The sequence below is a fragment of the Brassica napus genome, chromosome C4 (assembly GCF_020379485.1).
Source record: "Brassica napus cultivar Da-Ae chromosome C4, Da-Ae, whole genome shotgun sequence".
In the NCBI taxonomy this organism is placed as follows: Eukaryota; Viridiplantae; Streptophyta; class Magnoliopsida; order Brassicales; family Brassicaceae; genus Brassica; species Brassica napus.
This window is the reverse complement of record NC_063447.1, coordinates 28,523,067-28,546,512: the sequence shown is the minus strand read 5'-3', so window position 1 is coordinate 28,546,512 and position 23,446 is coordinate 28,523,067. Positions and strand designations below refer to the sequence as shown.

Here is a 23,446-nt window from a genome sequence, read left to right as displayed (position 1 = left end):
TTAATAAAAGAAGGGGTTGTTAAACAAGAAATGGTAATAACGGGGGGGGACCCAGAAAGTGAAAGGATGAAGGGAGGAGGAGACAAAGTGGAAGCAGAGATCCTGGAACCTTACCAACTGTCCTTCTCAGATCTTCTTGACCGAAAGCGATGTCAGTTGATCTCGAGGAACGTGATGGAAGCACTTGGCCCAAACGGTCCAGGCCTGCTTTGTATCACCGGCGTTCTCGGCTCCGCCCTCCTCCGCCGTAAGCTCCTTCCGATGGCTCGGAAACTCGCTCTGCTTGATCCCGATAAGCGCAATCGCATTCTCAAGGTAATCCACACATTTCAATGAAAGCACTTTGGTGCTTAGTTGACTTTTTGATCTGATCTGCTCGTACTTTTGTGTGTGTGTGTTTTTACACATCCTATACTGAAAAAGGAGCAACACTTGGGAAGTGACGTTCCTCTCAAGAATCCAGAACGACTTGTCTCTTCTTTTGCTATGCACCTCCATTATCAACCTCCTTCTTCTAATTCCTCTCCGTGGTATGATCATGGCTGTGGCGTTGGAACTACCCTAGACTCCCTGGACGAGGATGATGATGACTTCAACAATCTTGGTGTTGTGTTTAAGGAACTTGGGTTTTGTATGATGGAGTTGGGTTTGTCCATAGCCCGAGTGTGCGACAGGGAGATTGGTGGAGGGTTTCTCGAGGGGACCTTACTTGATTCTTGCACTGCGAAAGGACGCCTCATACATTACCACTCCCCTGCTGATCAGTCTTTTCTCAGAGAAGAAGCCCAGAGGAGAAGAAAGCAATCTGGCAAGTGTATAAATGGGAGTCACTTCAATCTCTGGCAACAGTGGCATTACGATTATGGCATCTTTACCATTCTCACCGATCCTCTCTTTCTTTCATCCCATTCCTGCCAGGATTGCAATTTGATTGCCAGCCACTCTTATCTGCGGATCTATCATCCCAGCAACAACAAGTTCTACATGGTCAAGACTCCTCAGGACAGTTTTATTGTTCAAATTGGAGAATCTGCTGACATTTTGTCCAATGGGAAGCTACGGTCGACCCTCCACTGCGTGTGCAGACCAGAGCAGCTCGAGCACATCAGCCGCGAGACTTTTGCGGTCTTCTTACAGCCAAAATGGAGCCACACTTTCTCAGTCTCGGAACATACTACAATGGAACATATAAGGTCAGGTTCTCTACAGAGACGGCCAATACTTGATACGGACGAGGTTTCTAAAGCAGACATTCATAACATTGTTCCACCTCTATCTTCTCGGATTAGGGATGGGATGACATTTGCCGAGTTTTCTCGCGAAACAACTAAGCAGTACTATGGAGGGAGCGGCTTGCAATCTAATAGATAACCACCACCCTTATTCGTTAGGCATGCGTAAAAATGAAAAGTTCAGAGCAATTTGTTCATTGTGAGTGTGAAGTCAAGAAGAATGAGCCAACAACAAGTGCTGTCTTCTTTCTGAGAGAGACTAAAGGGAGAGTTGGGATTCTCGTCTTTTCGATGTTGGAGCCAAAACAGTGAAAGTTGTTACTTCGTTATCACAGTCAAATGCTCTCCCTTTCACACAGACAGACATACTTGCTTTATTTTTTTTTTTCCTGCTCTTCTTTAATCTCTCTCCGTGACTCAGTTTATGTTCTCTCTTGTGTCTCCCCCGAGCTTACATCTCCCTGTTTGTTAGCTTTCAAGGGTCGCATTAAGACAAAGTGGTGTTAATAAAGTAAAAGCTGCCCTTGTTACAGCCTTTCTTTTTCTGTTCTTTGAACATATTTTCATGAATGGTTTTTGTACGTGTAGATCAAATCGAGGAAAAAAAGGGTTATGGCTCTCGCAGACCCTTTTCTTTTGTGAATTCAAAACAAAGATTTGAACTTTCTCCCTTCAAAGATGCTTGCTTTGACTTGGATGTGCTTTTACATAGAAAAGGATCTTGGGGGTTTCAAAAACCTTAGAGACAACGGATATGGTTTAGGTTATATAAATAGGTGTCTATTGTAAGCATATATCGAAGGCAAAAGCAAGACAGATATAAAAATATTTTAAAGAAAGAATAAAAATGGAAAAAGAGGATTCATCATTCAAAGTGCTGAGATACAATTTAAGTTTAATTTGTATAAAATACAAAACGTCCAAACAAGAACAATGATTGCAAGCTAAGGAATAATCAGAGAGACAAAATGACAATTTTTCTAGTGGATTTTTTTTACTAAAGAACAGAAAAATGTGGGTATCCCTAGAATCAGACAGATCAAAAGGGAATAAAGGATGTATCTTTATTAAGTGGTCACCCACCTCAATAGCAAAGTGCATGTGTATACTAATTTATGTATGGTAAGTTATCAAATACTCTTTTAAGATTAATGTTGTTGGGTTTTATTAACATCTTAATTATGCTTGTAAAAGAAGAAAAGAAAATCAGAAGTTTTGATTGTCAATCCTGAAGATATATATGCTTAGAAAAACTTGGATTAATTGATCATACATATAGTAAGGCATGCATAAAAACATTTACGAAGTTGTTATAGAAGTGGAAGAGGGAGAAAGGAATCTGACGTAATGGAAAGCACGCGACGCAGCATGTGTAAATTGTACACACAGGTTGCAGCTTTGTGCTTCAAAATCAAAGAAAAAGGGAGCACTGCGTAATAGGGACCAACAACATCCTCTAGTGATCGGTTTGCAAACCGCTAACTAGATGCTTGATTAATAAAAACACCAAGACCCAATATTGTGGTTACTTAAAAGTCTTATAGAACCAGTATTGTGGTTAGTACATATAGATTAGTATTAGTTTAAAGGCAAAACACACACAAAGATGGCTTTATTCCCTCCTTTTTTTTTTCTTAGACTCCTTTGTTACGCCTAAAGTAATTTTTGAGGTGTATTAATTAAACAAATGGAAAGATGCGGCCTTGTTATTGAAAAGAGACGTCTTTATTATTGTTTGCTGGTGGCATCCATTACTTACGCAACCACTATATATACTACTCTAATCCGTTTCATATTATAAGTAGTTTTAGAAAAATGTTTTTGTTTCAAAATGTAAGTAGTTTTCGTATTTCTATGTAACTTTTACCCTTCTTAAATACAGTGTGACCAATTAAATTAAATAGATTTATTTTTTATTGGTTAAATTATATCTAACTTATTTATTATAAAATATTTTTTAAAAACATAATAATTTTCTTAATCTTGGTACGGAGGCAGTATTTTTCAAGGTATTTACTAGTCCATTATAAACTCACTCTCAAATAGTTTTATTTCCTTTAAATTAAAAAAAAGTGAAAAACACCTTAACGTTTTTTGGTCTGTGTATATATATTACACTTACAGACACACTAGTCTCCTTCTCAAGCTTTGAACTCAAGTTTAAGAAGAAAAAAAAAGATGGAGAGAGAAATGAGACGACCGAACCCAATCAACAGCTCTCGCCGACCGGATATAGGCGCCGGTAGTACTCAACTCCCGGAAAGCCCACGAGGCCCGATGGAGTTCTTGTCAAGATCCTGGAGCGTCTCTGCCTTGGAAGTCTCCAGGGCTCTCCACACGGCCAAAGCAGCAGGACCGTCCACAACAAGAACGCCTTCCCTTAATGCCGCCTCAATACCGGAAGAAACCAACCCTGAGAAAGAAGAATGTCAGGCAGAGAACAGCCAGTTCTCGTTTGCTGCTTCTGCAACTTCACAGCTTGTTCTTGAGCGCATTATGTCTCAATCGGTACGTATGGATTAATCAAAATATTATCAGCCAGATAGACTCTGTTTCTGTTGCCTGAATGAGTTTTTTTTTTTTTTTTAAATGTTTTGAATAATGAAGGAGGTGTCACCGTTAACGTCGGGGAGGTTATCACACAGCAGTGGCCCACTCAACGGCGGTGGTTCTTTTACGGAGACAGACAGCCCTCCGATATCTCCTTCAGATGACTTCGACGACGTCGTAAAGGTACTTCTTCCTTTCATCAACTTTTTGTGTAATCCCTGATTTCTCACTTTTCCACAATCCGCAAATACAATAAAAAATATGTTTTAAAAGAAAAAAAGAGCCAATGTAGTAAGAAAAAAGTACAGTGAAGTGAAAGCAGAGTCAAAATGAACGCTTTAATTTTGCAGACAAGAGCAGATTTGACTTTGACTCTCCACTTTACAACCTGTATTTAGCCTCTCACTCACGATACAGAAAGAAGTATATATATATTTCCCTCCATTTTATCGTATAAGCAAAATAAGTAACAAATCTTCTAATTACTGAAAAGAAAAATCGATACTTTTAAAGTTGCATCGTTGGCATAATTTAAGGAATTGAAGCGATCAGAGCCGTCTAGGTCTTGGGACTATAAGGCGCACTAAAGCCAGTCGGCCATCATTAAATCAGATTATATAGTAGATAGATTTCATTTATTAATTGAATGCATTTACACTGAACAATTTTTGAACACGGGAATAGAAATGTGAGTGCACCGCCTAGAACTCTTTTATGTTCCGTCTCATTTTAAGAAACACTGTTATTTAAATGCCTGCCACACTCACTTTTACTAGTCTCCTCTTCATTTGCTGCTTTGGTACTGTCTACTTCAAAGATTATAATAACACAACCTTCTGTTAGAATTTCCTTCACTTCTTTACTCTTAACGAAGTCTACTATTTATTTACCATTGCAGTATTTTCGTTCCCACAACACGATACAGCCTCTTTTCACCGGCACAGGAGGCACCCGTGGTACCACTGGAAACGGCAGCAATACCCCAGTGGCTGGAGCACCCCCAAAGACGGTTGGTAGGTGGCTCAAGGACCGTAAAGAAAAGAAGAAAGAAGAGAGTAGAGCTCACAACGCACATGTCCATGCAGCTGTCTCTGTTGCAGCCGTTGCTTCTGCCGTCGCAGCTATAGCAGCAGCCACTGCTGCCTCTTCCCAAGGTAAAAACGAGCAGATGGCCAGAGTTGATATGGCTATGGCTTCTGCTGCTGCGCTTGTGGCCGCTCAGTGTGTGGAGGCTGCTGAAAACATGGGCGCTGAGAGGGATCATTTGGCGTCCGTTGTCAGCTCTGCTGTGAATGTTAAGTCCCATGATGACATTGTCACACTCACTGCCGCTGCTGCAACAGGTATTGTATTATTAGTAATCAAATTAACTTCTGACGATATGTGGATTCACCCACGTTTTTGCAGCTCTGCGAGGAGCAGCCACATTGAAGGCAAGAGCACTTAAAGAAGTATGGAACATAGCTGCTGCGTTGCCAGCCGATAAAGGTGCAAGTTCAGCGCTGTGTGGTCAGGTTGAAACAAAGCATAGCGGTAGTAGCTTTAGTGGAGAACTACCAATAGCTGGGGAAGACTTCCTTGGCGTCTGTAACCAGGAACTACTAGCTAAAGGCACTGAGCTCCTCAAACGAACTCGTGGAGGTACTCCAAAGCTACACTCGTTTAAATGACATAAAAAAAAAAAGGCGGCGGCTTTGCTGATATTGTATTTTGTAAGCAGGTGATCTCCACTGGAAGATCGTCTCTGTCTACATGAACAAAACAGGCCAAGTTGTGCTGAAAATGAAGAGTAAACACGTCGGGGGGACATTCACTAAGAAGAAGAAACGTACAGACATTTCCTCTTCTATTGAGCAGATACTAGATAGCTAACAACAAACACAAGTCATAGTGGTTTGCAATTTGTGATGCAGATATGGTGCTGGAAGTGAAAAAGGACATAGCAGCATGGGCAGGGAGGGATCTCTTCAACGGGGACAAGCATCACTACTTCGGCTTGAAGACTGAGACAAAGAGAGTCATCGAATTTGAATGCAGAAACGAAAGGGAGTATGAGATATGGACTCAGGGCGTTTCCCGCCTTGTAGCCATCGCTGCCGAGAGGAAGCAGAAGAACTCCATGTCCAAATGGACGGCGCCTTAATAACACCTAGCAGAGAGAAGTAGATGCTTTTGTGCGAACTTCCTGATGATAAGTAAGAATAGGTCTAGACATGGAAGAGTAGAAGACATTCCCTTTTGTAATAATATCCTTTTTATTCCATTAATGCTAAAGCTAACAACTTTCAAAAGTTTACAGCGTTTCAAACAAGACACAAATTTCATTGCAAAACGAATTTAAACACGTAAGAGTAGATGGCAATAACATAAATCAAGAGAAGAGGTGTTTTTAACTATCAGCAGCCCTCAAGAGAGTGAGCAGAGATAGGAAGAGGTTAATGACGTCCAAATAAAGCGAAATTGCAGCCCAAATGTACTCGTCATAGGAGTGTCTCTTGATCAAGTTGTCAGTGTCATATACAATGTAGCCACAAAAGATGATGGATGCCAAACAACCATAGATCATCACCGAGATCTTTCCTAGAGGGAAGAGAATCTGCCGGAAAAAAAAAAAAAAAAAAAAAAACCATTATTAAACCAAGGCAAGGATTCCGGAGATGATTTTAAGGTACCTGGATGAAGGAAAAGACCATAAGGACAATGACAGCGCCGAACAAGAAGGGACCGAGGAAGTTGAAGTCATGGCCTCTCTTGGCAGCCCAGAAAGTGTAGAGAGTGAGCGAAACCACCACAACAGCCGTCAAAATCACAGCCTCGAGGATGACTTTTCCTGTTGACAAGATGATTGCATCAAATCAGGTTAGTTAGGTAGGTAGGGCTCATTTGAGAACAAGGAAAGACTTACCGCTGGTAAAGGCGCAGGTCAAGCCAACAGCAAAGGCGAGAGAGACGGTGAAAATGGCGAGTAAGAGATAGTTGACAGGATGCTTCTGGTGGTAGTAATACAAGGGACACATAACTGCAATCCAAAAAAAACAACAACAATATTGAGACAGAAAGGAGGAGCAGAGTACATCATGTGCTATCGAGAGAGGAATTACCAATCAAAGGAGTGAAGATGACAAGGATGTAGAGGGCGAAGCCGGCGCTGGTGGTGGTGAAGAAGACGGATATCGGATGAACTTTAACCACGGTCGCGGCGACGGCGATCGTGACGAGGAGCTGGATGGAGATGATGGAATAGACCTTACGGATGAAAGACCATCGGAGCTCGGGGCTCTCCATCATCATCGGGTACAGAGGCGTCTGAGCCGACTCCAAATCATACTTCTGGTTCCACATCTTCCCGATCACAATCAATCAGAGATGATTTTCAGAATCTCCTCCAGAGAGAGAGAGAGCGCGACTGCAAATTGGGGATTGCCGGAAGAGAACCCAAATATGTAGACGACACCCAAGGGCCGGCGGCGAACTAGAGAAACTTCCCGATACGTCGACCAATTAAAATAATTAGACGCCTCAGATCAGGACACGTGTAGACATCCTGGTTGTTCATCGTATTCCGTGGGCCTCTTGAGGGTCTTAACTATTCTCTTTTAATATTTTTATGGGCTAATGCCCCAGATATTACAACGTTTCTGACTTCTTTAGTGGTAAAAAATCGTTTGATTTTGACTTTACTGCTATATACTTGGTTAGCGTTCATCTTGATTTTCATCTTCCAGTTACATAAACTTTTATATTGTAAACAAATCTTTTCTTACGTTTTATTCCATGCGTTGTTCATAAACAAAAAGGTCTTTTAGCTAACCGGATTAATGCAATAATTGCCCTGGAAAGACGGAATGAAAACGTTTGAATGTAAGTGCATTAGCTAGATGTTAAAATCCTAATGAGTCTACTTTCCCAAGAAAGATTGTAATTTGTAAGGACAACAAATATTTCAGGAATTTACAGGTAAGAGACTCAAAAGTACTTGTAACAATGTTTTCTATTTTTATCCACAACCTTTTGTGCTTGCTCACTTCCCTTTTGGACTATTATTCATTCACAATTCACAAAAAGGACTAGACCTGTGAGATACGCTAATATACAACTCAAGTCTCTCTACAGGCTTCTAAATTTCTTCAAGACAAGGATGTTCCCCAATCAAATATCAAACCACCGCTTGTTTTGTTTGCCAATTTATAACTGCAGCAAGAGAAACCGTATCCTCCTTTTTTTTCTCTACAATCAGGAGCTCGGGGGAGGCTGGAAATAAGGGTGCCGCAGAGCTTCATCAACATTCATTCTGTCCTCCTACACTCCCCACACAAAAATATCATCCAAATAACCCAGTGCTCTCTTAAGGATAAGATAATTGCAAGGTATATACATATAACGAGAAAAGACAAGAGGATCTCACAGGGTACCACTGTAATAGACTCCGCACCAACCTTAAAGCCCAAACATTAGGAAACCTGCATTTTCCTTTCCACATTTCAGAAAAAAACTGTACCTAGCATCTTCTCAAAACTACCCTCATGTCAAGGAATCATCAAACTAACCCAATTTTAAGAGGGTCTCTACTCTTTATCTGTTCTCCAAAAAATTCTTCAGAGCATTTCCATGACGCAAGCGAAATCCCACCCTACATCCCACAATATATATAACCTTTGCATATGACAATAATCATCCTAAATCATCCAAATTAAATTCACCCTGGCTGTAAACATTGAAGAGACTCGATAACATATGCGTGGATCACTATGAGGCAAAAAAAGAAGAAGCTGAATTGCTTACCAAGAATAACTGAACGACATAATATCATCAATTCAATATCAAACTGAATTTTAAAGACAAGTCAAACAAAACATAGGTATATATATTTACTAACCATGGTCACTCAACGGGAAAAAAAAACTGTTCTTTACCTGCTTTGAGCTGGCGCCACCATGTTTTAAAGAGCTACCTGGGATTAGGATGCACATTTCCATAAAGGATCGAAGCCTGCCACCCAAAATTGAAATCCAAACAAATAACTAGTTGTCACCAAAGAGTGGTGTCCTGGTTGGTCTCAAGCAAAACGATTTACACTTCTAAATGTAACTTACTTGTATGCAAGCTCTTTAAAGTTTTCACTCCAACCTCTGATATGTTGATCCAAAAGGGCACGTGTAACAGAACTAATATCAAAAACGTTTGGTGATCCTAAAATCATTTCTAATATCACAACCCCAACACTCCACATATCGTATCTGCAAGAAAAAAAATGTGTCTTATATTTGGCCAGGGTAAGTTGGAGCCACGCTTTTGGAAAAAAACTAGTAAAACTCCCATACTTCAATGTCAAACTGGTCGGCCCACGGTGCCAGCTGCTGTTCATTATGGCTTCGGGCGGTGCATAATCATGAGTTTGTTCTGCTCTGAATTCAAGATAATCCAAAGGATTGTTGATAATCAGGATCACAAACCAGAGAAGGAAGAATTTCCAAAATAAACATAACAAAGAAAAAGAAATACCTGGAAGGACCTACTGAACCATAATAATGTTTCATTGTGAATTCATCAAGTGCACTGCCAAAGTCGATGATGCGCCTAAAAAGTGATTGTAACATCATCAGTTACCAGGAAACAACAAATTATATAAGCGGAGGACTAAAAGACTTGAGTGTCGCAGAAGTTTAAATACGTGGAGCAAAATGAATAAACTAGAAAACTGTAATAAAGTACATTTTAGTTTTGAAGTTATAATCTCCTTTTGGTGCACCCTTTAAGCATCTGCCTGACTTGATGTCTTCAAGGCATATCACCATATTCTCTAAGGAACATGACATGCATACATTGTAATTAGTTTCCGTGAGAATAGTCACCTATCACAGATTGTACACTATATGAACTACCATTAACATCAGAGTATTTCTTACCGGGTTTTATATCTCTGTGAGTAATATTGCGATCATGGCAGGCCTTTAGACCCAGCAACTGAAAAGAAGGTTAAAGTGTAAAACGAAAAGCAAGCACAGGTACGATTAACTCCCCACGATGCATCTATCAAACACATGACCAAAATCAGAACATTCTAAAATTCCTACCAATTGCCATATTATTCTGCGGATTTCTTCTTTTCCTGAATCTGTTGTCTTCAACCAGGTCCACCAGTTTGACGGACGAAGTATCTGACCATGACTTGCCTCTTCAGCCTTTTCACCAGCAGGGATATTCTCTGCTTCTTCCACAGTGTACATCAGCTTTGATAAAGACACACCCTCGTGATGAAACACAAGCCATATATCATTATATCGAGATTCAAAAGATTCTATGTATCTCGCAATATGTTTCAAACCCTCTTCAGAGAGATCCAATTCTGATGACGCTGATTGAGGACTTGACGTTTGCGCTGAAGAAGAACTCCCACTTATGCTGTATGCATTTAGAAACAATTCACCAAAATGTTTCTCCCTTAGACCACTTAAATACACAGTTGGTCCTCTCTCTACCTGTTTAGGAAAAATAACAGAATGTATAAATTTAATTTGTGAAGGAATTGCATCTACAAGACATCATGTAGGTCGATAGATAGGTGACATAACGAGCAGGGAGCTAACTCTTGCAAAGAATAACCTATGCCAGATTCTTAATAATTTATTTATGCAAGAACCACTCAGTCTGAAACCATTATTACTGTAAGCAATAAACGGTGGAGAACTACTGCCACCCACAAATAACCAGAGAGTAATGCCCACATCACAGATACACGTCTTCTCACTATCACTCCAAGCATACAAAGCTACAGAAAATCGGAAAGAAAATGGCAGACACATATCATATATAAAAGGAAGGATAAAAAAGTCCCAAAAAAGAACACACACCATTATACGCTTCAAAATGAAGGAGTTATCAGGACCATTAGCATCATACTGATCTGTAGATGTACTGCTAGTTACGTTATCAGCGTATTCGTTGGTATGAGCACCACTTTTTGATGTATTCTCATCTTCCTGGATCCAACTAGAAGCGTTACTTCCTTGATAGAAATTCCAGTGAAATGCCAACCATACCTCACCAAATGCACCACGCCCAAATTTTTTCTTCAGGACATAGCTAAAAATCACATAGCATTACACACTTTCATCAGACATTTTCTAAGAGTACTTTTCTATTTGAAAGATAACTGTTTCCATAATACGGAGACACTAATTCCACTTTTCTATTTGAAAGATAACTGTTTCCATAATACGGAGACACTAATTCCAACATGTTTCTTTGTGAGAAAACATCTAGCCAAAATGCAACAAGAAGACATTAATGCACTCAACAACAGCATTTGCCCCTCCACAATTTAGCAGTGACTACATAGCCAAGCGCACTGACGAAAAGCCAAGAGCATGAAAGAACGAAAGGTTTGGCGTAACGGTTGCTATTGCTAATCAGAACTAGTTAAAATCATGAACAGCGATCCCATTCATCAACAATGATACGAAAACGAAAAAAAAAACTTATCAATCACGAAGGAAAAGAAGAAGGCACCTCGAGTCCGGAAATGAAATCTCCTCTGTCCCGTTATTAGCACCAAAACCATGGAAGGGTACAGATTCAAGTAACCCAAGGAAAGTAGCAAAGCTATCAGGATTGATGCACTGGTCTTGATTCTCGTTAATAGCCGTCGCAGAAGGCAAACACCAGCCTTTATCACCGGGTAAATGTTCAGATGCACCGAAGAAGGAGAAGAATCAAGAATATGCTTATAAATAAATACAACAGCAATAAGAATGATGAAAATAAAATGTCCTCTTAAGAAATTTTCATTTACCAGAGAATGGCTCAACAGATGCAGGTAGAACCTGAGGCAAGTCACTCATGTAATCATTCATATTGTCCATTTGTCCCAGAGACGTACCAATAAGGTGCTCTGACATATAAAAGCAGTAAAAACTTCTGTTTTTAACTTCAACCTAGCATAAGAAGTACGGACATATCATATAAGTGTAATATTTTCCAGGTCAACAATGCAAACAGAACGATTGGTTAATCCCATATTTACAAAATGGTGAGATAATGCATATCATAATGATATGTCAGAGAATGCCATGGAACACAAAAAAGTTGAATAGGAATAGTGGAATTCTGTCAACTGGGTCATACCAGTAACCTATTGAACATGGTTGCATGTGGTTGAGCTTGCTTGAATTGCAATGGCCCCGAATTTACATCATCAGGTACTGTTGAAAAGACAAAAAACATGATTAGCCAAACATGAGAGTGTCACACTCCAGATTTCATAATGCGGATGTCAGAAATTTGATTGTAACCAAAGAAACTAACATGGCAGTGCACATGTATTACTCGGCAGTGCTGAATTAATCTTATATTTGTTGTCACCCATACTCTGCTCCTTCCGTTGGAGCTGAGAAACCAGATTAGATTTTAGAGGAACAACAACAGCAGCCATATTATCCATGCTTCCCTTGTCAAAGGCAGTATTGACCAAGCAGTCTGCCAAAGAAACAGAGCAGTAAGAAGGCAGTCCTGCACCATAGCTGGTTTGATTGTTTACTTCCCCCAGACGATCACATACATCTTGCACCTTCAACTTTTCAAAGATGCCATCAGATGACACTACCAAGTAGCTATCATTAGCCAGTAGCGGCTGCCAGTCCAACACCTCAGGTGCAGAGATGACACCGTAACTGAAACAGATATCAAAACTCATATTTCATCTTCAAGGAAAGTAAGTATAAACAAAAGAAACACGAGTTTCAGCAATAAGTTTGTTAAGAATAACAGAAAGAAACTAAGATAGAAATGCCTACCTTTTAAAAGTAAGGTCGCCAATTGCACGGGAGACAGCTAGTTGACCGTTTACTCGGGACACACCGGCCCATTCGGTGACATAACCTCCTGCAGCTTCAACACGATTTTTTTCATCTTCTCTATTTGGATGATGATCTTTTGTCAATTCTTTGGCAATCAAACGCAGTCGCCCATTGCTATGTTCCAGTTTGAAGTCAGAGAACCGTGACGGGGAAGAAGAGTCTGGATTGCGCCTTCGCTCCCTGTACAGCTTCACTAAAGTAGCTGCAATAAGAAAACAACAAAATGCTTATATCAAATTTCCCTTAAATGATACACGTAAGAGTGGGTTTCCGCTAGGCAGCTAGGTGTAGAAAAAGATGTTTCCAACCTCTAGCTTCATCCGGAGTCTCAAACTTTTCGGAGCACAAGAGAGCCTTAGAGTCACCGATACTGGCAACCATCAGTTGACCATCAGCGAAAAGTGCAACTGTAGCCGTAGAACCTGAATTCAACTTTCGGTTAGATGCTTCCTGGAGAAAAAAAGGTTTAGCTAGCTGGTTACATCTTAATCAAGAAACAGAAGCGGAGATGTATATTCACAACTACTATATACCTTTGTAAATGTGGCATCAATGTCATGGATGGCTCTCAGCAATGCTTCCTTTATTATATCCAAGTGAAGAGAATCATCAAACTTTAATGGCAATGAGTCTCTTCTCGTCCTGCCAAAATTTTTTTAAAAAAAACCCTAGGATGGTCATTATAATTTGTCCAAACGAAAAAAGAACAGTAGTTGATGAAAAAGCAAGCAAATGGAAAAAAGAACTAAACTGCATATTAGCATCCAGGTTGTATAGATGCATGATTTCATCCCGAAGCGGAATAACAGGGTGATCTGCATTGCTTGGTAACCTTCCAATCAGCAGCTTCCTGGTGGTGGTCATAGAAGAAAAGGTAGCGTCCAAGAGGAAGTTGATATGCAAGGCAAAATAATCCAATAAAAGTCTGGAGGCCATGTCACTGGCTTCTGCACCATTATGGCCGTCAAAGACAGCTGCAATCCCAACCAAAACATCCTTCGTTCCACTCTTCCCTGCTCACTCAGATTGATTACAGTGCTTCAGAGAAATAAAACTTTCAAAAAACATCTCGCGTTAAACAGAGATGCATACCGGGAAAGGGAATGCGAAGATCGAGAGCACAAAGAAGACGGTCCTCTTGGTATTTGCGGCGGCCTTGAAGGGCAGCCGCGTGGCAACGAGCATCTCCAGTGCGGGAACGAGAAGGAGAAGGCCAATTCCAACGAGGACATTTGGGGGATTGAAACACGGCGGGAGCTCCTCCTTGTTTGTAAACCGTCAAACACGTGGAAGATTCCCCTCCGCAATAGCCCGAGAAGAAGAAGGCGATGATGATGAACCCTAGACTTGATTTGGCACTGCCCGTCATCTTCCCCCGTACATGATTCAGGATCCCTTAATTACAAAAGTAGATAATTTAAACTGATTCAGGATCCCTTAATGATTGAATTACTAGTTATTGCCCTCAAAATGGAACGAACAACTCTTTCCTATCAACTGTGCGGATAATCTCCATCGCCACACAAATAATCATCGGCACACTGACCCATATCAACGAATATCTTGATGGATTTACCAGAGAATACAGATGAGTAAGCTAAATAAAATCAATTGAATTCCGCATTAGAATAGATGACCATTTACCTAGAAAGCCTCTAAGCTCGCCGGCTTCGGTTGTTGAAGGACTGGATTGAAGACGGTGAACAAGACAACAACGTAACCCACCTTTTTTTTCATTTTTAAATCAAAAATCAAAAATAAAAAATAAAAAATGCGTACTAACATAATGGGCACAGGCCCAATAATGTATCGTTTGTTAGTTATGGGCCTGGCCTAAATTATCATCTCCGAAACACCGATCGCTAACCGGTGGATTGGATTGGACAATGGCTATGGTAATGGTGTTCAACTCCACTGGTTAGTTTCTTGCTCGCAATAAAATGAGACTAGCCAGCAGAAATGTCCCCTTCTCCCGTAATAGTATTATTACTATGTGCTCTGTTTCGGCGATATCGATTTCGTTTCCGACGTGTTCTCGTCTCCATTGTAGTGTTCCGACAGAGCCATCAAAATCTAATCTCAAGCTGAGCCGAATTCGGACAAACCCATCTCTCCATTGCCACGTCCGAGTCCCTCCTCCTCGGAATCGGAAGCTCACCTCTTGCGATGGAGGCCTGATCGAAGCTTTTCAGCGGCTGGACGGATCAATCGAAGCGTACGCCTACGTCCTTGAGCTCTGTGGGAAAAGCAGAGCAATCTCTCAGGGTCGACAGCTACATTCGCTCATTTTCAAGACTTTCCCCGCAATTGAATTAGAATTTTTGGCCGGCAAGCTTGTGTTTATGTACGGAAAGTGTGGGTCTTTGGATGAGGCAGAGAAAGTGTTTGATGAAATGCGCCACAGAACGGCCTTTGCATGGAATGCCATGATAGGAGCATACGTTTCTAATGGTGAACCTGCTTCAGCTCTCTCTGTCTACCGGAATATGCGGTCATCTGAGGGCGTTCCTGTCCATCTTCACTCTTTTCCTGTTTTGCTTAAAGCCTGCGCCAACCTTGGAGATATCCGGACTGGCACTGAGCTTCATTCTCTGCTCGTTAAACTTCAGTACCAGTCGACAGATTTTATCGTCAATGCTTTGATTTCCATGTATGCTAAGAATGGTGACCTAAGCGCAGCAAGGCGGTTGTTCGACGGGTCAGTTGAGAAAGGAGATGTTGTTCTCTGGAATTCTATCATGTCTTCATATTCCACCTCTGGCCAATCTTTGGACACTCTACAACTTTTCAGAGATATGCAGATGAATGGCCCTCCCTCCAACACCTACACTATAGTTTCAGCCCTTACAGCCTGCGAAGGTTTCTCATTTGCTAAGCTAGGGAAAGAGATTCACGCTGCTGCCCTTAAATCATCTCACTGTTTCCAAGTCTTTGTGTGCAACGCCTTGATTGCAATGTATACGAGGTGCGGTAAAATGCTCGAGGCGGGAAGGATCTTTCGTTTGATGGATAACCATGACGTTGTGACATGGAATTCTCTGATTAAGGGATATGTTCAGAATCTCATGTACAGGGAGGCGTTTGAGTTCTTCTGTGACATGATCGCTGCTGGCCACAAACCCGACGAGGTTTCTTTGACCAGTGTCATTGCAGCATCAGGAAGATTAGGCAATCTGTTGGTTGGAATGGGATTGCATGCTTACGTGATTAAACATGGCTGGGATTCTAATTTGCAGGTTGGGAACACGTTGATAGATATGTATTCCAAGTGCAACCACACAAGTTACATGGGATGTGTCTTTCTTATGATGCATGAAAAAGATCTTATTTCATGGACTACAGTCATTGCTGGCTATGCTCAGAATGATTGTCATGTGGAGGCTTTAGAACTCTTCCGGGATGTTGCCAAGAAAAGCATGAAGACTGATGAAATGATGCTGGGAAGCATCCTTCGAGCTTGTAGTGCGCTAAAGTCCATGCCCATTGTCAAAGAAATTCATTGTCACATCTTGAGAAAAGGCTTACTCGATACTGTGATACAGAATGAGTTGATAGATGTTTATGGAAAATGCGGGAACATGGGCTATGCTACTCGAATATTTGAATCAATCAAAGGTAAAGATGTTGTCTCTTGGACAAGCATGGTTTCGTCTAGTTCTCGTAATGGTAACGGAAACGAGGCTGTTGAACTCTTTCGACGCATGGTTGAAACTGGTTTGGCAGCTGATTCTATAGCATTGTCGAGTATACTGTCCGCTGTAGCAAATTTATCTGCTCTCATGAAAGGGAGAGAAATTCATGGCTACTTACTCCGTAAGGGCTTTTGCCTAGAGGGGTCCATCGCAGTTGCTGTTGTTGACATGTACGCATGCTGTGGAGATTTACAGAGTGCAAATGCGGTGTTTGATCGAATAGAAAGGAAAGGTTTGCTGCAATACACAAGTATGATCAATGCATACGGGATGCATGGCTGGGGAAAAGCATCTGTTGAGTTGTTTAATAAAATGAGGCAGCAAAACGTCTCGCCTGATCACGTTTCATTTCTGGCACTTCTTTATGCGTGCAGCCATGCAGGTCTGCTTGACGAGGGTAGAAGGTTTCTCAAGATCATGGAACATGAATATAAATTGGAACCATGGCCTGAACATTATGTGTGTCTGGTTGACATGCTGGGTCGTGCAAATTGTGTATTGGAAGCCTTTGAATTCGTTAAAATGATGAAGACAGAACCGACCACAGAAGTGTGGTGTGCACTCCTTGCGGCATGCCGATCTCACTCAGAGAAAGAAATTGGAGAGATAGCAGCTCAGAGGCTCATTGAGCTAGAACCTAAGAATCCAGGAAATCTTGTGCTTGTATCTAATGTCTTTGCTGAACAGGGAAGATGGGACGATGTTGCAAACGTGAGGGAGAAAATGAAAGCAAACGGATTGGAGAAACACCCTGGATGTAGTTGGATTGAGATTGGCGGCAAGGTTCATAGGTTTATAGCAAGAGATAAGTCTCATCCAGAGACCAAAGTGATATATGAGAAATTGTCCGAGGTTACTAGGAAATTGGAGAGGGAAGCAGGTTATCGAGCCAATACAAAGTACGTTCTGCATAACGTAGACGAAGGGGTGAAGGTTCAGATGCTGCATGGACACAGTGAGAGGCTAGCAATTGCTTATGGTCTACTCAGAACACCTGACAGAGCCTGTCTTCGGATCACAAAAAATTTACGTGTCTGTAGTGATTGCCATACTTTTTGTAAGCTGGTCTCTAAGTTATTTAGGCGAGACATTGTGATGAGGGATGCCAATAGATTTCATCATTTTGAAAGTGGACTGTGTTCTTGCGGAGATTCTTGGTGATCAAAGCGTGACAATGCATATGTTCATCAATCCAGAGTCCAGACAGAAATTATTATGTTATTAGCTTCACAAGGTTTGGATATGGTCATTTGCCTGTGTCAAAAATATACAAGTGAAGTCGTCATCATAGAAGTGTTTTGCACCATCATAGGGGAAGAGAGAGATTGCAAGGGAATTCAAAGTAAGAGACAAGGTGGAAACCTGAAAAAGGGGAAAAAAATTAAAGGTAAACCAGCATTTAAAAGCATGAAGCAGAGACATAAACATCAAGCTAGATATAGAGTCGTCTAACTAGGCTGTTACAGAGACCTTGTAAGCAGTTTGCCAGTAAATGTTTGTAAGACACTCATCTCTCTTTTCTCTTTGTGATAATATTTGCTTTTATGTCCACACCTACCAAATGAATCTTTCATATTTTCACGAGCATTCAAACCCACACCACGAACCTCTGCTATTTACTTTTCAGGTCTTTGTATTTGCATAAAAATGATGGCTCATTTTTTGGGATACTTAATGCAGGAAGAGCGCAAACATAGGAGGGTGGTTAATGCAAGCATGGACCTTGGCGAAAAATTCTTCAAGGAGTACATAAGAAACGGTCAAGATTTAAAATAAGGTACGACACTACGTTTACGTGAGAGAGAGAGAGATTAGAGAAAGAAAGAGATGTATCACAATAAAGGAGTATAGTTAGGGTCACAGGTGGTGGAAATATAGGTATGCAGGGCCGATGCTCTAATCTCTTCATAGCCTTTGTCTATCTTTTTCTCTCTTTCTTCCCGTCTTAGCTGTATGCATTATGGTGCTTCCTTTAATTCACTGTTTCAGGCTTCTTTAATTCGTGGTGTCTCTCTCCTTTTTACCCCAACCATCTCCTTAAATTTTTAACATCTGTCCCTCAATTCCGCTCTCATCTCTTTCTATAAATATCTATAGTAGCGCTCTTAAACCTCAAAGCATCATCTCTCTCTCTCTTCTCTCATCTCCTTTCGTTGTGTCATGTCTTGTTTCCTTATTTTCTTTCAATGCCATCGCATTTCCATTTTCCAGTTTCTCCAAGATTTCAACTTCCTTCCGTTTCATTATATGAAATTCTTACAAGTTTTTGCTCAGGTAATTTGAAGATCAAATCCACAAGGGAATAAGTGAAGCTGCCAGCATGATCTATCTTTGGTTAAGAAATGAATGTGGAAACATGTTGTTTAAACCCAGGCTAGGTCATGTCTGACAGCTTCACTCCTTCCTGGTCTAGGACTATCCACTGATGAAACATTACACATGCCGACTGAAAGAAAGTTAGAAGTCCCAAACGCACACAGGGTTCTACTACATGAAATCGCTGTAAGTTTTCCCTCTAATTTTCTAATGTTTCAAAGAGAACTTAAACTGTGCAATGCCAAACCTTTTAAGAAAAAAGGAAATCTTTACAAAATCAAATTGACGTCTCTCCCGTATTCACTTAAACATTACAAGACAAGTTATAACTTGCACAAAAGTAACTCTTATTTCAAGACAAGACATCAAACATACTTGTTAACTTTAGATGCATAAACTGTGAAAGTTATCCGTTAGACTATACGGTAGATAAACCAAATTTAGTCTTACTATCGCCATCAATGGCTACTCAAAGCTCATATTCAAACAATTGTTTTTCCCTGATCTTTCTAATTCATCAACACATCTTCCTTACCAACCTGGTAATGTCGTTTTATGTTTACTGAACTGGAAAGCCACCTTGTTGCAGTAGTTTGAAAGAACTTGGAAGTCAGCGACCCTGACCTTGCGCTCATCGGCTCGTTTGATCAAAAAGCGTCTCTAATTACGGATCCATCAAGGTTCATCACGTTAAATTATTACCGTATGTATTTGAATCTTTTGATCGTTCAAGTGAGCTTCACACTTCTTGTAATGTTATCGATTTCCAGACGGCTCCCTACTCTGTGCTCTTGATAATCAGCTATCCACCCATCCCTAGAGAACTGCATCCGTTACAGTAGGCTGCTCAAGGTTTCTTAGGGGATAGGCTTCGTGAACCCTTAAATAAGGATCTTGGATTCTTAAAGTAACCGAGGAACGGTGTCTCGGAAACAGGTATGAATTTTGTGAAAAATCCAATTGGCCAGGAAAGAGATGCAATGGCTATGCAAGTTCCCCATTGCCACCCGTTAAGCCTTACTGTATCCGCAAACTTTTTAAGGAATTCCACCATAATGACTTGAAGCACGATAGTGATGGCTATGATTCCAACGAACAATCTGTTTCTGTGAATTCCTCTGAACACGTTTTTCTTCTCCATCTCCCTTGCATTGAATTCGTTGAAAACTTGGCAGAGCACGAAAGTGTTGAATATGAGCGTGTCCTTCACTTCCTTGCGCACATTGAATATAGACATACCCTTGAACTGTAAGATCAAGAGTACGGCTATTTGATATAATGACTGAACCAGGAGATTCCTCCACATGACATTTGTTATCAGGGCCTCTGTTCGGCCAACTGGCTTTCGCTTCAGGAGCTCGTTGGTGGGTCGCTCTGTGGCAAGAGCCAGAGCTCCCAGAGTGTCCATGATGAGGTTTACCCACAGCAGTTGAACTGCTGTCAGAGGGACCTCACCAGCGGAAACTGCTGCGATAAAATTGATCACAAGAGCTGCAACGTTCACTGTCAGCTGAAACTGAATGAATTTCTGGATATTGTTGTAGACACACCTTCCCCATTTTAATACTGTAGCAACGGATGTGAAGTTATCATCCAGAATGACAATATCTGAGCTTTCTTTTGCCACTTCGGTGCCCTGAATTCCCATGGAGAGTCCAATATCTGCTTCTTTTAGTGCAGGTGCATCGTTGGTGCCATCCCCTGTGACGGCTACCACGTGGCCTTTAAGTCTCAGACATTTGACCATTAGAAGCTTGTCGGAGGGAGAGGACCTTGCCATGACCCGGATCTTCTCAACTTTCTGCATCCTCTCTTCGTCGGTATAGTTTCTGAATTGAACACCTTCCACAACAGCCTCCTCTTCATCTTTGTCATTGTGGTCGAGGATTCCGCATTCAAAAGCTATTGCTTTTGCAGTAAAAACATTATCTCCTGTTATCATCTTGATGGTGACCCCAGCAAGTTTGCAAGTTTCAACAGCTTTTGAGACACCAGGCCGACAGGGATCTTTCAGACCCACAATTCCCATCAAGGTCAAGCCGCCTTCCTCTAATCCTGAGTTATTCAAAGATACTTTATGGGCGAATGCTATGCATCTGAGGCTACTGGCCGCCATACCTTGGATTATTGCCTGAACTCTGTTCTGTGCGGTGGAGTCCATTAAGTCAACGGACCCAGTGCTCGTGTAGTAGTGAGAACACATAGCCAGGACCATTTCAGCGGCTCCTTTCCAGTGCACATGGACTGTGTTGTCAGATTTTCTCCGGACCAAAACTCCACTTCGCTTCTTTGCCGAATTGAACGTTTCAACGCGGAGAACATCGTATTTTTGCTTCACTGACTCCATATCCATACCCAGATTTAGCACTGTCCAAGATAAGAGAGCCTTTTCTGTTGGACTGCCTGAGAACTCAGGCGTTGGCCCTGAATCCGACACACAGACACTACCTGTCGTGTTCAGACCTGTGCCTTGGTAAAGCAGATCAAGAACGTCGGATGAGATCATTTGGGTAGAATCTTCATGGATCGACTCTTGGCCAAGCCAAAACTTGGTAACCTTCATCTCGTTCAGTGTTAAAGTGCCTGTCTTGTCTGTGCATATCACTGTGGCTGAGCCCATCGTCTCACAGGCTGAGAGCTTTCTGACCATAGCTTGATCAGACATCATTCTCTTCATGGAGTAAGCCAGGGTCAGGGTCACAGCCAATGGCAATCCTTCCGGGATAGCCACTACGACAATGGTGACTGCAACAGACACAATTCGCACAACGGAGTTGACGACAGAGTCAACAGGTGTTTTGCTCCCGTTGTATTCTATTTTACCATCTTTCTTTGTGTTCCCTGTGAAGTAACGGACTAATAACACTACCAGGACAAGTGCAGCCACCGTGAGACCAAGTTTTCCGATGGTGGAGGTCAGCGTGTCAAGACGAACCTGCAAAGGTGTTCTCTCGCTAGAATCTTGGTTTATGGAGCTCATCGTCTGCCCCCAGGTTGTGCTCATACCAACGGACAAAACCAGCATCTTAGCAAACCCGTCGACTATCTTAGTCCCAGAGAACAAGAAGGGATTATCCTTGTGATCGACTTCAAGATGGTCACTCTCTCCTGTCATACTAGACTCGTCCACCTGAAGGGAATGTCCATCTAAGAACAGACCATCGGCAGGAATCTGATCTCCGATCTTCAAGAAGACAACATCACCAACAACGACATCGAAGATGGAGATATGTTGACGCCTGCTGTCCCTAAGGACTTCCACTTTGATATTATTGCTTATCTTAGAGAGCTTGTCAAACTGTCTCTCCTGCCTGAAGTTGCTGAGAGCAGAGACAACTATGACCAAGAAAACTGCTACGAAGATGCTTCCGCCTTCATACCAACCTTCTTGGAGGCCGTGTTCTTTGATACCGAAGCCAAGGGAGAGAGCGGCGCAGGCCAACAGGATCAAGATGGTTGTGTCTTTGAAAGCGTCATACACAAAGAAGAGAAGTCCTTTAGGCGGTGGCTTGTGGTAGGTGTTAGAGCCAAATAGGTCACGGCGTCTATTGACCTCTTGCTCATTCCCGTGGATTCCTTTGGTGGCGTTTGTCCTGAGGGAAGCGGCGATACCCTCCACTCCACCCAGCGCTCGAATGCCCGGTAAGTCCTTACCCTTCATGATCTCCACGAGTCGTTCCTGATCGATGTCAGGTACGTAAGAGAGAGGCATAGAGTTGATCATTGCTCCATCACCGGACTCGAGGGGAGTGTAGGAGAGGGAGAGGGAGGCATCAGAGGATTTGGGATCAATCCTCCGGGGAACTATCTCCTTGACGAGGGAAAGCATAGCTCTCGCAGAGTAGATGGCAGCGTAGGCAATACGCCAACGCCGCTGGGCCTTGTTGAGGCTGGTGGTGGAAAGGTTGAGCAACAGAGCAGGGTAATCATATTCCTTGAGGTCTCTCATGGTTAGTGTGTATAGAGAGAGTTTTGACTTGTATAAAGAAATCTCGCGCGTTCTCTCGCCTCTATGTGTTGTGTGAATTGTAAGACACTCAAGGAATGATTTCTCTCCTCCCTTTCACTACTATTTAAACCCGTTTGGCCGCCGCCTTGTATTGCATTTGATTTAGTTAAAGCAATTAAATCTCTATTAATTCAACTTGTAATACTCTCTCTATAATTTTGAGGTGGGTGATCAGAGGAGTGGGCAGCACATCCTTGTGTACTTTGTGTTTGACTTGTCTTATTGGTTTTGGTCTGGATGTCGAACCAGTGTGTGCTAAAAAAGAGAGTTAGTCGAATCTTGGTAACTTTGTATGAAAGCATAGTCTAATAATCTGGTGTGAACAAGCCGTCATTGTAGAATGATGAGCAATGACGTGTGAAAACCAACTTGCTGAATGCTTAGAAAAGACAATTTCTCGCTAAGAGCACCAGTGTGGAAACAAACGAACAAAAGAAAAGTAGAGACTGGGTTTCTTCAACAACAACTTGTGTTGCAAAGTGAATTTACACACAAACTCAAAATATGTGCACTTGACGAATGAATCAAAACCAAGTTTGTAAGCATTCCCTACTTTTCCACAAATCCAAATACAGAAAAAAAGAAAACTTTAATAGAGACAGCGGTCGTGTAGGAGAGAAGAAAGCCATCAGCAGTTTGATAAAGAGAAACTTCGTAGCAGTTTCCAATATCCTTGTCAAGAAATGTGGGGCCTAATTTCCTTCTTATTCAATGTGAAGACGACACCGAGAGAGAGAGAGAGATAAGGCAGTTGACCTTTATATAGATAAACAAACAAATGAAGTTGACCTG

The 23,446-nt window shown here is 41.6% G+C and overlaps 6 protein-coding genes across 8 annotated transcripts; 3 read left to right on the top strand and 3 right to left on the bottom strand.

Moving 5' to 3' along the window:
• Positions 1-30: 30 nt before the first annotated feature.
• Positions 31-1,764, top strand: LOC106390506. The gene is made up of 2 exons (XM_013830990.3): positions 31-315; positions 424-1,764. Exons 1-2 carry the CDS (start codon positions 31-33, stop codon positions 1,369-1,371), a joined length of 1,233 nt encoding a protein of 410 aa, XP_013686444.1. The 3' UTR covers positions 1,372-1,764.
• A 1,575-nt stretch (positions 1,765-3,339) lies between these two features.
• On the top strand, positions 3,340-6,049 carry LOC106396877 (VAN3-binding protein). Its single transcript, XM_013837381.3, has 6 exons — positions 3,340-3,740; positions 3,840-3,965; positions 4,681-5,125; positions 5,190-5,423; positions 5,503-5,610; positions 5,696-6,049. Exons 1-6 carry the CDS (start codon positions 3,411-3,413, stop codon positions 5,923-5,925), a joined length of 1,473 nt encoding a protein of 490 aa, XP_013692835.1. The 5' UTR covers positions 3,340-3,410; the 3' UTR covers positions 5,926-6,049.
• LOC106396878 (protein LIFEGUARD 2) lies at positions 6,019-7,285 on the bottom strand. Of its 2 annotated transcripts, none has more exons than XM_048753832.1 (4): positions 6,884-7,285; positions 6,688-6,801; positions 6,455-6,612; positions 6,019-6,378 (listed from the first exon to the last, which is right to left on the bottom strand). In XM_048753832.1, the coding sequence occupies exons 1-4, from the start codon at positions 7,122-7,124 to the stop codon at positions 6,172-6,174; spliced, it is 720 nt and encodes a 239-aa protein (XP_048609789.1). In that variant the 5' UTR covers positions 7,125-7,285; the 3' UTR covers positions 6,019-6,171. The 2 variants fall into 2 exon arrangements, with proteins under 2 accessions (XP_048609789.1, XP_048609790.1); XM_048753833.1 differs by having other exon boundaries at positions 6,473-6,612; positions 6,884-7,263.
• Positions 7,286-7,684: 399 nt separating this feature from the next.
• LOC106396741 lies at positions 7,685-14,414 on the bottom strand. 2 transcript variants are annotated; one of them, XM_013837215.3, is made up of 22 exons: positions 14,282-14,414; positions 13,730-14,032; positions 13,389-13,650; positions 13,171-13,279; positions 12,946-13,087; positions 12,575-12,839; positions 12,087-12,451; positions 11,907-11,983; positions 11,575-11,716; positions 11,292-11,448; positions 10,767-10,865; positions 10,634-10,733; positions 9,857-10,261; positions 9,689-9,746; positions 9,495-9,582; positions 9,285-9,359; positions 9,104-9,187; positions 8,876-9,019; positions 8,696-8,771; positions 8,330-8,412; positions 8,188-8,242; positions 7,685-8,081 (listed from the first exon to the last, which is right to left on the bottom strand). In XM_013837215.3, the coding sequence occupies exons 2-22, from the start codon at positions 14,004-14,006 to the stop codon at positions 8,016-8,018; spliced, it is 3,129 nt and encodes a 1,042-aa protein (XP_013692669.1). In that variant the 5' UTR covers positions 14,007-14,032; positions 14,282-14,414; the 3' UTR covers positions 7,685-8,015. The 2 variants fall into 2 exon arrangements, with proteins under 2 accessions (XP_013692669.1, XP_013692668.1); XM_013837214.3 differs by having other exon boundaries at positions 10,634-10,865; positions 14,282-14,413.
• Positions 14,415-14,577: 163 nt separating this feature from the next.
• Positions 14,578-19,284, top strand: LOC106396743 (pentatricopeptide repeat-containing protein At3g63370, chloroplastic). Its single transcript, XM_013837219.3, has 4 exons — positions 14,578-17,716; positions 18,010-18,106; positions 18,604-18,831; positions 19,235-19,284. Exon 1 carries the CDS (start codon positions 14,578-14,580, stop codon positions 17,488-17,490), a length of 2,913 nt encoding a protein of 970 aa, XP_013692673.1. The 3' UTR covers positions 17,491-17,716; positions 18,010-18,106; positions 18,604-18,831; positions 19,235-19,284.
• LOC106396742 (calcium-transporting ATPase 12, plasma membrane-type) lies at positions 18,878-23,387 on the bottom strand. Its single transcript, XM_013837216.3, has one exon. The coding sequence runs from the start codon at positions 22,592-22,594 to the stop codon at positions 19,493-19,495; it is 3,102 nt and encodes a 1,033-aa protein (XP_013692670.1). The 5' UTR covers positions 22,595-23,387; the 3' UTR covers positions 18,878-19,492.
• Positions 23,388-23,446: the final 59 nt, after the last annotated feature.